The 12,115-nt window shown below is 43.6% G+C and overlaps 2 protein-coding genes across 2 annotated transcripts in view; both read right to left on the bottom strand.

Annotated features, from left to right (window-relative positions):
• LOC133563060 (centrosomal protein of 290 kDa-like) overlaps nucleotides 1-352 on the bottom strand; it is a 33,864-nt gene extending 33,512 nt beyond the window's left edge. The window contains exons 1-2 of the mRNA XM_061916987.1: nucleotides 150-352; nucleotides 1-31 (exon numbers count right to left, since the gene is read on the bottom strand). The exon at nucleotides 1-31 is cut by the window's left edge and continues 107 nt beyond it. The gene's annotated coding sequence lies outside the window, so the exon portion shown is untranslated. The remainder of the gene's footprint in view (nucleotides 32-149) is intronic.
• Nucleotides 103-11,132, bottom strand: LOC133563747 (centrosomal protein of 290 kDa-like). The gene is made up of 22 exons (XM_061918044.1): nucleotides 10,979-11,132; nucleotides 10,722-10,904; nucleotides 10,571-10,660; nucleotides 8,176-8,298; nucleotides 7,890-8,013; nucleotides 7,568-7,731; nucleotides 7,233-7,395; nucleotides 7,071-7,171; nucleotides 6,947-7,013; nucleotides 6,773-6,873; nucleotides 6,391-6,466; nucleotides 6,198-6,310; nucleotides 5,953-6,114; nucleotides 5,684-5,887; nucleotides 5,374-5,610; nucleotides 1,536-1,649; nucleotides 1,246-1,445; nucleotides 967-1,180; nucleotides 755-892; nucleotides 406-618; nucleotides 175-292; nucleotides 103-122 (listed from the first exon to the last, which is right to left on the bottom strand). Exons 2-22 carry the CDS (start codon nucleotides 10,857-10,859, stop codon nucleotides 103-105), a joined length of 2,880 nt encoding a protein of 959 aa, XP_061774028.1. The 5' UTR covers nucleotides 10,860-10,904; nucleotides 10,979-11,132.
• Nucleotides 11,133-12,115: the final 983 nt, after the last annotated feature.

The following is a 12,115-nucleotide window of genomic DNA, read 5'->3' as shown; positions in this document are numbered from 1 at the left end:
GTACTGCAGACAATTCTTCTCTTTCTCCAGCCTGCGGGGAAAGTAGAATCTCTCCAATGTTGATGAACATCTCCTCATTACAGGGTTTCACAACATGAGACTTCAGCAGACGGGGCTCGACACTGCAGAAGAATATTGTCCACACTGACCGGCCATTGAGGTCTTTTATCAGACGAAGCTGTTTGGACAGGGAGTCATTTTCCTGTTCCTTGTCACTCAGCGTGTTCTTCAGCTTCTCCAACTTCAACTGCAGCTTCTTACTCTGCTCCCACTGCAGGACTTTCTCTTTGCTCTGTCAAACCAAAACACTCGTATAATCAAATCAAACTCGCACCCAACACGCATGAAGATCAGCACCCGAAGAGACTGCTCAGGATGTGAATCCTCGTATTATTTGACACCTGCCTGAGCGGAGTCACCACGACACTTAATTCGCTTCTCCAGCTCTCGGATTTCGAGTTCTCTCTCCTCTTTCTGAGCATGGAGGGACTTTTGATGGTTTAGGCTTATTTGCAGTTTCTTGCTGAGGCCGTTCACTCGGCTCCTCAGGGTGTTCTCACTTTTCCTGGCACACACCTTTGCAGCTTCCAGTTCACTGCTGAGATCTTGCACCTGAGCCTTTTGTTGGAGATACGAGGGTATAAATGAATCTGTCCAGTTTCTGGGGGATAATCAACATGTAAGCGTAGTACATCTCCATCTGCTATGTACAAAGAATCCGGTCAGCAGTCATGTTTCATCAGAAAAATGATACCTCCAGGTCTTTGGTGTGCTCATCCACCAACTTCTGCACAATAAACTTCTCGTCAGAGTGTGAAGCGTCAGCTAAGATTTGCTGTTCTGCAGCAGATGTCATTTTTTCCCGCAGGTCTATCAGAATTTTACTGAGAGCCTGAGAAAACAAGCTTTTATCTAAATGACAATCCTAGAAACAGATGTTTCAGCATCAAAAGTGAGCATGGTCACCTTGAGTTGTTTCTCTTTATAGACCAGCTGGGCTTTCAGCTGTTCCACCAAGTTCTTCATGGTTGTGTTAGGAGATGGAGCATTGGGACTCTTTTGGTACTCCAGTTCATTTTGCAGGGAATCAACCTCCCTCTTCATTTCCATTATTTGGCTCCTCTGATCTTTAGTCTCGATGCTAAGATCTTCCACCTCCGCAGCATGAGACCTCTTCAATCTGCAGCAAAACACCGTTAGCATGTTGCTCTCTGTAGCTCCCAGCTGTCCCAGACTGCCCCACACCTCAACATCTCATTGGCGCTTTTCTTAGCTTGTGTCTCCATGGCTATCTTCTGCCGCTCCAACTCTGCAGAGGTCTGCTTCAACTGCCTGATGAGGGACAAGAGTGATGCGTCCTGTTCAGCCACCGTCTGCTCCAGGTCAGCCCCACGGTCCAGATGTCGGGACGTTGGCGTGGCGATGCTCGGCTTCTTCATGGCCCCCTGCAGAAACAAAGAATAGAGCGCATTCGTCACATCACCCTTTGAAGGCTCATGTCGTAGATGTTCATGAAAGCATGAAGATCTACCTACCAGTACCGCAGCCTGATGTTTGAAGCAGTCCAGAGCAGTGTGGTTGTTGGAGTCCAACTTCATGTGCAACTTCTTCATCTCCTCAGCGTGTCTTTTGATCATCTCTTCTTGATCCTGACATTCACAACGTTAAAGTTAGTGGGAACGTAGATTCACCAGCTACTTTTACAGCCGCCTGCATTCCTCTGAATGAACAAAATAAGGGATATTCCTCCAAGTAGGCGCCATTTGTGACTCCGGGACATGAAATGTGAAAATGCACGATACAATCAACTGTAGAATACATTTGCAGTTGTTGTATGGTTGTTGTTGGTTGTGTGATGGGTGATGAGCCAAGGAGACACCCACAAGGAATCGTCGAACAAAAAGCTTTATTTGTTTCGGCGAGCCTCCGACTGGAGCTGCAGTTTCCAGGAGAAAGATTATGCGCCTGATTACTCTTCTGCTGTCTTCTTGGACAACTGTCCTTAAATACTTTTTACACGAAGACAGTTACTCTTTGTTGTTCTAGCCTTGGGGCCGGTCAATCTAGACAAAGCCCAGTTTGTTGTTTGGCTAGCCAACCTATTTCCTGTGATCGGTTTGAGTCAGGTGACCTCCAAACCCAATTCTCTACTCCTACTTGTGAGGGCTTCCTTCCAGATGTTGCTAATGTCTTTACACTTCCTCCTAAAAATCCAAACCTGCATTCCTGTAGGAATCCAATTTCCTAGGGGTAAGTGCCACCACTCTCTGGAGACTTCTGCACTCGAAGCAATCTAAGGGTATATTTCCTGAATAGGATAATCCTCTAAAGGATTCTGTGACCAAATACAAACACATGCTAGCTAACAATCATATAAGAAAACGGTACATGGTATAATTCATCCCCTCCCACCCCATCAAGTAAAGTGAAATTTGAAATTCCTTTGGGATCAGTAAAGTTTGTCCAAGTCTGATATATTAACTGTAAATATTTCATCATGTTTATGGTGAGTGCTCTTGACAGAAGCTTATTGACTACGGCACGGACTACAATTGCGTACGAGCGCACATTTTCAGTACTTATGCAGATCCCATTTACAGATCAGTAGGTACCAGAAGGTAAGAAAAGTTGGTTTTGCATAATGTTGCGAAACAAAACGCCAGATAATGTCTGCTAATAGGTGCCATTTTGTGGTCCTTACATACACAACATAATAATACTGATATGTTTAATGCACAGACAATCCATCAAGCAGTGCGGCTTCATAGCTTACCGAAGTCGTACTAAAAATACTTTGAGAGATTTTTGAGCGCCGTGTGTAATGTTCTATATTCTCAATGGAACATTTAAAGTTTTGGTGTTGTGTAATGGCATCACATTGCAGTCCACACGGATCTCTTATATGTAACTGCCATCTACTGGTCACACTTATTACACCAGGTACCAAATTAAATTGCTTTGAGGTCAGTAAGCACATACAGAATCAATCTGTACATTAGGTGCACTGAGTTATAAAAGCACAGTGTTGATTTTTGAGAAAATTCAAGGATTTTAAGTTCGCCTTTCAGTCTGAAAAATACAGTACTTCTTTTACTATTAAATCTCAGCTCAGTCCTGTTACTTACATGTTTTATGTTTTTAGTTTTTGAGTGTTACAACAAGCAAATCCTGTGGAACAGCCCAAAAAATAGTCATATCGTATTTTTCCCGCTCACTTGGATCCCAGACTGAGCGAGTACTTGATATGGTACCTAGGCTGACCATATTCTGAAATCCCAAAAAGAGGACACATATCAATCAATCAATCAATCAATGTTTACTTATATAGCCCTAAATCACTAGTGTCTCAAAGGGCTGCACAAACCACCACGACATCCTCGGTAGGCCCACATAAGGGCAAGGAAAACTCACACCCAGTGGGACATTGGTGACAATAATGACCCAGTGGGACGTCAGTGACAATGATGACTATGAGAACCTTAGAGAGGAGGAAAGCAATGGATGTCGAGCGGGTCTAACATGATACTGTGAAAGTTCAATCCACAATGGATACAACACAGTCGCGAGAGTCCAGTCCAAAGAGGATCCAAGACACAGCAGCGAGAGTCCCGTTCACAGCGGAGCCAGCAGGAAACCATCCCAAGCGTAGGCGGACCAGCAGCGCAGAGATGTCCCCAGCCGATACACAGGCGAGCAGTACATGGCCACCGGATCGGACCCGACCCCCTCCACACGGGAGAGTGGGACATAGAAGAAAAAGAAAAGAAACGGCAGATCAACTGGTCTAAAAAGGGAGTCTATTTAAAGGCTAGAGTATACAAATGAGTTTTAAGGTGAGACTTAAATGCTTCTACTGAGGTGGCATCGTAAACTGTTACCGGGAGGGCATTCCAGAGTACTGGAGCCCGAACGGAAAATGCTCTATAGCCCGCAGACTTTTTTTGGGCTTTGGGAATCACTAATAAGCCGGAGTCCTTTGAACGCAGATTTCTTGCCGGGACATATGGTACAATACAATCGGCAAGATAAGATGGAGCCAGACCGTGTAGTATTTTATACGTAAGTAGTAAAACCTTAAAGTCACATCTTAAGTGCACAGGAAGCCAGTGCAGGTGAGCCAGTACAGGCGTAATGTGATCAAACTTTCTTGTTCTTGTCAAAAGTCTAGCAGCCGCATTTTGTACCAACTGTAATCTTTTAATGCTAGACATGGGGAGACCTGAAAATAATACGTTACAGTAGTCGAGGCGAGACGTAACAAACGCATGGATAATGATCTCAGCGTCTTTAGTATGTTTAGTATGTTTAGTATGTGCGTGCCAAGGCCGGGAGTAGGTGAAAATTTGCCAATGACACTCGAACTTGCTTTATAAATATTTAATTAAATAAAGTATTTTTTCTCCTCTGTTTATTGCTGTGTTGGCGCTAGGGATTTCTAAAATGGGGTCCCAGGGACCCCATCAAGTCATAAAAATGGGGTCCCACAGTAAATTTTGGGGGTCCCACTTTTTTGTAAGCGTTTTGAAAACAAATGATAAACGTATTCATTATCCTGTTGTGTCTCACATTCTATATAGTGTTTTGGAAAAAGGTTGTCATAAATGTTACTTAATTCATTTTAAAATATAATTAAAAAAAGAAAACAAATGTGTATACATATGTAAATGTATTCAGTTATAAACATTCACTTTCTTCTTTCCTTCATGGATCTAAACTTTACCGCTGCTGGTAGTTTTTCCTATGTTTTTATTTAATAAGTTGTATGTGTATTTATTTCAGTATAAAAGTGTAAAAAGTGTTTTGCTCGGGTCATGAAATGATAATAATGGTGTGCCAGGGCATACATACATTTTTATATTTAACGCTTAAATCTCTGGAGTCTTACATTCACCTTAGTGTTTACCAAGAAGTCTATTTCCTTTTCCCGGCAAAACTCGAACCAACACTTCCTGTCAATAGCTTCACTACCCTAACTTCCCCGGAAGTCCCGCCCCCCAAACAAAGCCATTGGCTAACACCCCGTAGCCAGCCGCTACAATATTTACAGCTAGTGTGATGTTATGAGCCAGGGAATAAAATGACTACACTACCCAGCATGCAACAGAAGTAACGGGGGGTGGTGTGTCGCCATGACGGCATCTTGTATGTTGTGATATGCACGCTCTGAAAGTAAACGTTAAGAACTCAGCCAACAAATACACGCAACCCTAATTCAAAATGCCGGACAGTTGACGCATTTAAAAAAAAACGCCCGGGCACGCCGGACAACGCCGCAAAATAGAACATGTCCGAGGAAAAGAGGACGTATGGTCAACCTAATGGTACCCGAAACTGAGAAAGCTGCTAGGTACAGCACTTAAAAGATGATTCTACCTTTCCTGCTTGAGTCAGCTGGTTGTGGTACTTCTTGAGCAAATCCTCTTTTTGGTGGAGTCGGACTTGGAGATCTTTGATGGTCTTATGGGCCAGCTTGAGGCCAGGCTGACCGTCTCCAACAAGATCAGAGAGGAAACATCCTGTTCTCCCAGCAGCTGGGAGCTGGCGATTCAGTTTCTCCTTGGACAAAACACCCTTACAACACCGCAGCTCCATTTCTTTCTCCTTCAATTTCTGCATTTGAGGGAGTCAGTCTTCAAAATGTTGCTGATGTTTTATTTAAGGAGACAAATGAAACAAAATATACCTCCTCCAAACCTTTACAAGTCTCCTTCATCTCTCGAAGCCTCTGTTCCTGACAGTCTACCCTTTGTTTGGTCCTCCTGCTCTCTTCCTCTGCTTTCATCTTCTCCTGGAGGGCTTTGGCCAGCTCCTCTTGGAGGCTCATCATGTTCTTTGTGACTTGTCCACCCTCATGACACCTCAGCTCCATTTCTTTCTCCCTTAATTTCTGTATTTGAGGGAATCAGTGTTCAGTAGCCGGTGTGTAACTTAAGGAGACAAATGAAAATATACCTCCTCCAAACCTTTACAAGCCTCGCTCATCTCTTGAAGCCGCTGTTCCTGATAGTCTGCCCTTTGCTTTGTCCTCCTGCTCTCTTCCTCTGCTTTCATCTTCTCCTGGAGGGCTTTTGCCAGCTCCTGTTGGAGGCTCGTGCCGTTCTCCGGGACAAAAACCTCTCAGGTGATGCCAATGAAAAAGAGTCAAAGTGTAATGTTTGCAGCTGCAGGTTGTTTCAGGTTCTGGTTCAGGTGCTTACGTTTGCCAGCTTGCTCAGACAGGGAACATCTGTGTCGGTGTTCGTCTTCCAGGCCTGGAGGACATCTATGAGTCTAGCCTCCACGTCACCTTTCTCTTTGGCCAGCTGATCCACTTTGAAGTGACACGCAGGAAGAGACCACATTGAGTATTTTGAGTGAAGGATGCAAAAATTTGCGGAGACTTTTGTTTACTTTCGAGCCGGAACTGAATATTTTGAAGTTCCATCTCTCTGTTTGGCATCTTCACTTCTTTTTCCAAGTGTTTATTCTGAAAACACAACATTGGTTTACTTGATGTTGGTTGGAATGTATTTGGAACATGTATACAGTATCAATACATCACATATTTGATATATTTTCTTGACAACTTGTCCAAAGAGGAGTAGGAGGAAGCAAGGCGTATTTAACACTTCCCCCTTTTCACTTTGTAGCAATGCCTAACACATACAGTATGTTTACTTCCTGTTCTCAAGTTGTGCACAATTTACATCAATGTGTTCTGAATACATCAGTTATTTTCTTTTCAAGTACTTAAATCAGTTAGGATTCACTGAGGTGATCTCCAAGAGCTGACCTTGGCTCGGATCTCTTCAGCAGTGCTGCTGTGTTTAGCAGTCTGCTGCCCTCTCTTACCGTGCGTGACATCCTCCTCCACCAAGAAGGACTGTGGCAGGTCTGAAGACACAACTGGTGGTCAAGACTTCTGAAGAAAACTTCACAATGACCTTCAACACCAAAAGAAAGTCACCTCTGTTCTTGGCCAGGAGTCTAACTTGTTTCTTCATCTCTAATCGTTCCTCTTCAAGACGTTCAATCTGAAGAGGAAGACTTTAGCATCAAAAAGTTGACATGCGGTCCTAAACTTTACATACCTCTTTAGTCAGAACTTGATTTTCTGCTTTGTACTGCCGTTGCTGGAGTCCTTTGCTTCGTCTGAACTCTGTCAGATCCACTTCCTCTCTGGGTCCATAGCCTTCTCAAGAAAGAAGTGTTTGTTTTGTTGTCTGAATGTTCTCTGTGATGTCAAACATTACCAAGTCTTTCTCTGAAATCCTCATTCTCCTCCATGAGCTGGTTGATTGTGATGTACAGTTGGTTGATCTCTTTTGTCATGCTCTCTAAATCCACCTCTCTCCTTCTGATTACATCTTTACACTCCTTAATCTCACCAACTGCTTCTTCCAGGCCGTAAATTCCCTGGAAAACATGGAAATAGTTGTGGTTTCCGAAGGCCGCCCTCTTTGTCTTGCTACATCAAGTCTTGAACAGGTCATGAGGGACATGGACAATGGATTGGACACAATGAGGACAAACACCAATGGCATGCTGATCTTCAACAAAAGCATCTAGCATGTTTTTGTCCACTTACAGACTCGTACTCTCTCAAGCGCCGTGACGCCTCAATGAGTTCCTTGTCCTTTTCTTCAGCGTGAGCTTCAGCTCCTTTTAAAGCCTCTTCTGCTTCTGATGCTTGCATCTTTGAAGCTTCCAGCTTGGACAGAAGCTCCTCCATCTTATTTTGCCGGACTTGCGCTTGGACAAGACCGCACAAGTTTTATTCAACTATCCATCGCTTGGAATGCACCTCTTTAAGATCATCTAATAGCTTGGTCAACTTGAAGATTGATATTGTTCACATGTGATCTACTTTTAATACATCAATGTTCTGTTGAGAACCTTTGCCTACTCACCTCCACCTTCCTTCTTAGACAGCTTCAGACCCTCCATAAGCAGGGTTTGCTTCTCCATTTCCCCCGTATACTGCTCCACCTGCTCTCTCAGGATCTGGATCTGATCATCTCGATCCTCCACGGCCTGCAGAGCGACCGCCAACCATTAGAGACTATCTCCCATCTTTATCAGCATTGTTTGAGAAAGGACTACTAAGACAAGGACATGGTCTACCTTGGGACAGATGATGGGTGCGCAATGGGATTAATCATGAAAAGATCATGCTAAAAAAAAAAAGGTGGAGACCTGCTGCAAGGCAATAATGTTGCTTCTGTCCAAGTCCAACTGAAATATGCGCAACTTTTGCTGAAGGTTTCGGATCATCTGCTGGTACTCCAAAATCTCTTCATCCTTTCCAGAGAGCACTTTCTGTGAATGAATGTCACATCATCAAATATTCCCATCTCCAGGTTTTGTATTCTCAGGGCATTTAGTCGATTGCAACTGGACTATTTGTTTTTTCTTAGGAGACACTTATCCTCTCATACGAGCAGTTCATGGATCCCTGAACAGAGGAGGTGGTCTGCGACACCACTGGACTACCACATACAACACTGTCCTTTCAACAATTCCTAAACGACTCCGCATTTTAACCTCCAACAAATAACAGGAGTTAGAAACATTCTGCTCACAGAGGATGTCGTAGTCGTAGTGGTTTGTACAGTCCTTTGAAACATTTGTGATTTAGGGCTATATAAATAAACATTGATTGATTGATTGATTGATTGAAGGTGACCAGAGTGACATTTGTTAACAACTGAATGGATTTCTTACGTGGGGGATTCAGACTATTTCGGACTGGTAGTAGTCGATCCGTGGCCACACAGAACCTCAATGCTAACGAGGGGAAAAAAACCTTCAACGACTGTCATTGGCTTTGACAGCAAGACTTGATCTTTTGCATCTCAACCGTTGTTTTTTTCTCATTACGATAGGCCAGAACCATCCTTGCCCAGGCACACCCTCCTGTTTTTTTGGAGTATAAATATTTGGGGTTTTGGCACCAGCCACTACATTAGATCGGACCAATCTGAGTCTAAGACTTGATCTGCCCAATCTAAGTCCAAGACTAGATTTGACCAATCTAAGTCTAAGATTAGATGTGACCAATCTGAGTCAAAGACAAGATGTGACCAGTCTAAGACTAGATGTGACCAATCTAAGTCTTAAACTAGATGTGACCAATCTAAGTCTAAGACTAGATGTGACCAATCTAAGTCTAAGACTAGATGTGACCAATCTAAGTCTAAGACTAGATGTGACCAATCTAAGTCTAAGACTAGTTGTGACCAATCTAAGTCTAAGACTAGTTGTGACCAATCTAAGTCTAAGACTAGTTGTGACCAATCTAAGTCGAAGACTAGATGTGACCAATCTAAGTCGAAGACTAGATGTGACCAATCTAAGTTTAAGAGTAGATGTGACCAATCTAAGTTTAAGAGTAGATGTGACCAATCTAAATTTAAGACAAGATGTGACCAATCTAAGTTTAAGACAAGATGTGACCAATCTAAGTCTAAGACAAGATGTGACCAATCTAAGTCTAAGACTAGATGTGACCAATTTAAGTCTAAGACTAGATGTGACCAATCTAAGCCTAAAACTAGATGTGACCAATTTAAGTCTAAGACTAGATGTGACCAATCTAAGTCTAAGACTAGATCTGACCAATTTAAGTCTAAGACTAGATCTGACCAATCTAAGTCTATGAGCATGAACTGATGAAGTCTACTCGGATGAGAGGTAGACTTCTAAGACAAACTAAACATTCCAGTTGCGATGGATTGAATGCCCTGGGATAGTCTTGGACTTAGATCAGATCTAGTCTTAGACTTAGATTGGTCAGATCTAGTCTTGGACTTAGATTGGTAATATTGAGTCTTAGATTGGTCAGATCAAGTCTTAGACTTGGATCGGTCAGATCTAATCTTACTTAGACTTATATTGGTCGGATCGAGTCTTAAACTTAGATTGGTCAGATCTAGTCTTAGACTTGGATTGGTCAAATCAAGTCTTAGACTTACACTACTTTGTGTTGTAGTTTTTATCTTCCATAATGAGTCTACTGACAGATAAGTTAGAACTTTACACTACTTTGTATTATAAATGGTAACAACGGAGTATGCATGTGGTTGTATGAGCCAGTCTGCCCCATAACAAGAGAGAAAAGACTAGTTTTGACTAAAATGGCGGACTCTCACAGAGCTCTTCAGGTACATTTCTACCATATTTGGATAATAATCCGCTGATCAATGCCACATTTGGGAAAAAGGTCACAAATTGTGCAAATTCCAAAGAGCTGGTTAGAAGTAAGAAGGAAGGCAAGATGCTTTTATAAATATCTCAGCCATGCCTTCATGCTTTGATGTCGCATTATTAGACTTCTGCAGATCCCACATGCACAAAAAGAGGTAAGACAAGTTTCTTTTGCATAATAGGTCCTCTTTCTAAGATCTGGGTCGAGGTGGACTGGTCAGTGACTGTCCATCGTTGTCAAGAAAGCTGCACAAAGAAATGTTACCTTCTTGAAGGCTCTTTGCTTCCTGCTTTATAAAAACCGTGTTCTTCAGGTGCTACTACTAGAACCCTTAGCGAGTGAAGAGGAGCGGTATTGATCAGCATGACTGAGTTTGACGCCAACCTTCCATTCGTCCACTTTGGCGTCCACAGCTGCCATGATGGGATCATCCTCTTGTGTCATGTCGTTAATCCTCTGTGTGAGCTCTCGGACCTGCACCAGAAGCCCACACATGACTGAGGTGAAGACATGCAGAAGGACTGAGGGCTTCTACCTGCAGCTCGGCATGATCCCTCTCTTTCCTGAGCTGGTCGGTGGTGGAGTCACACTGATAGACGGCCATCTTCATCTGGTCGTACTCCTCGCTCATCTTCTCCATCTCCTTGGCGGACTCCATCAGACATTTCTGCATGTGCTGCTTGTCCGTCTTCAGATGGGAGATTTCTTCCTCCGCTTGCTACAAAGCAAACATGTCTCGTCACTGGGAGAGAGAGGTGAAGGCCAGCAGGACACTGGGAGGTGTTGGAGGACCTGCAGCTCGTCCAGGCACTGGGAGAGCTGGCGGTTGGCCGAGCTCAGCTTCTTCAGAGTCTCGGCGTTCTCGTCTCTGGACGGACCCGACTCCTTGCGTTCCAGCTCTCTGTGGTAGAAGTCCACATCCTGCTGGAGCTGCGAGTTCTGATGGAGGACGTGACAACATTACGAACAAGCAGGCGTGAGGGTGTTTGAGGTCTTCCAGTCTTCACTTCTTGGATCCTACCTCTCTTTTCAACATCTTCAGGTCATCTTCTGCTGCTTCTGCTCGCAGACACAACTACAGGAGATGGAACAAACAAAAAGGTGTTTGACCTGCTAGACCAGAGATGTCAAAGTGGTTTTCATTGAGGGCCACATGGCAGTTATGGCTGCCATCAGATAAGAGGGCCGAATAATGTATGAATTTGCCTCTGAATTTCATTATTTATTATCCATCCATTTTTACCGCTTATTCCCTTTGGGGCCGCGGGGGGTGCTGGTGCCTATCTCAGCTACAATGGGGCGGAAGGCGGCGTATACCCTGGACAAGTCTCCACCTCATCACAGGGCCAACACAGATAGACAGGTAACATTCACACTCACATTCACACACTAGGGACCATTTAGTGTTGCCAATTAACCTATCCCCAGTGCATGTCTTTGGAGGTGGGAGGAAGCCGGAGTACCCGGAGGGAACCCAAGCATTCCTGGGGAGGACATGCAAACTTCACACAGAATGATCCCGAGCCCGGGATTGAACCCCAGACTACTCAGGACCTTCGTATTGTGAGGCAGACGCACTATCCCTCTGCCAAATTGTTTTAAGTACATTGTCCATTTTACAGTAAAAAGTTAACATTTACAACATTTCACTGTAAAATATAGTGGGAGATTTTTACAACATTTTAAGGTAAATGGAAAAAGAGTACCACTGTTTTGGGGGGGTTTTACAGAAAAAGCTGGCAGCTTAGTTGTCAGGATTTTTGTGTTAAATTGATATTGGTTTTTACAACATGATATTATTCATGGAAAAAAGTTATTTTTTCATTCTGGCAACTTAGCTGCCAGTTTTTCTACCGTAAAAAGAGACAGTACTCTGCCTGACCTACAGGGGGCGCAGGTGTGAGTAGGACCAGACAGTACTCTGCCTGA

This window comes from Nerophis ophidion, linkage group LG12 (assembly GCF_033978795.1).
Source record: "Nerophis ophidion isolate RoL-2023_Sa linkage group LG12, RoL_Noph_v1.0, whole genome shotgun sequence".
Classification (NCBI taxonomy): Eukaryota; Metazoa; Chordata; class Actinopteri; order Syngnathiformes; family Syngnathidae; genus Nerophis; species Nerophis ophidion.
This window is presented reverse-complemented; position numbering and strand designations above follow the sequence as displayed.

Coding starts and splice junctions, on each gene's coding strand:
- LOC133563747 (XM_061918044.1), bottom strand. CDS start 10,859: ATGCAGAAATGTCTGATGGAGTCCGCCAAGGAGATGGAGAAGATGAGC. Junction 10,661..10,721: donor GGGATCATGCCGAGCTGCAG/GTAGAAGCCCTC, acceptor CTTCTGGTGCAG/GTCCGAGAGCTCACACAGAG. Junction 7,172..7,232: donor GGATTTCAGAGAAAGACTTG/GTAATGTTTGAC, acceptor TTTCTTGAGAAG/GCTATGGACCCAGAGAGGAA.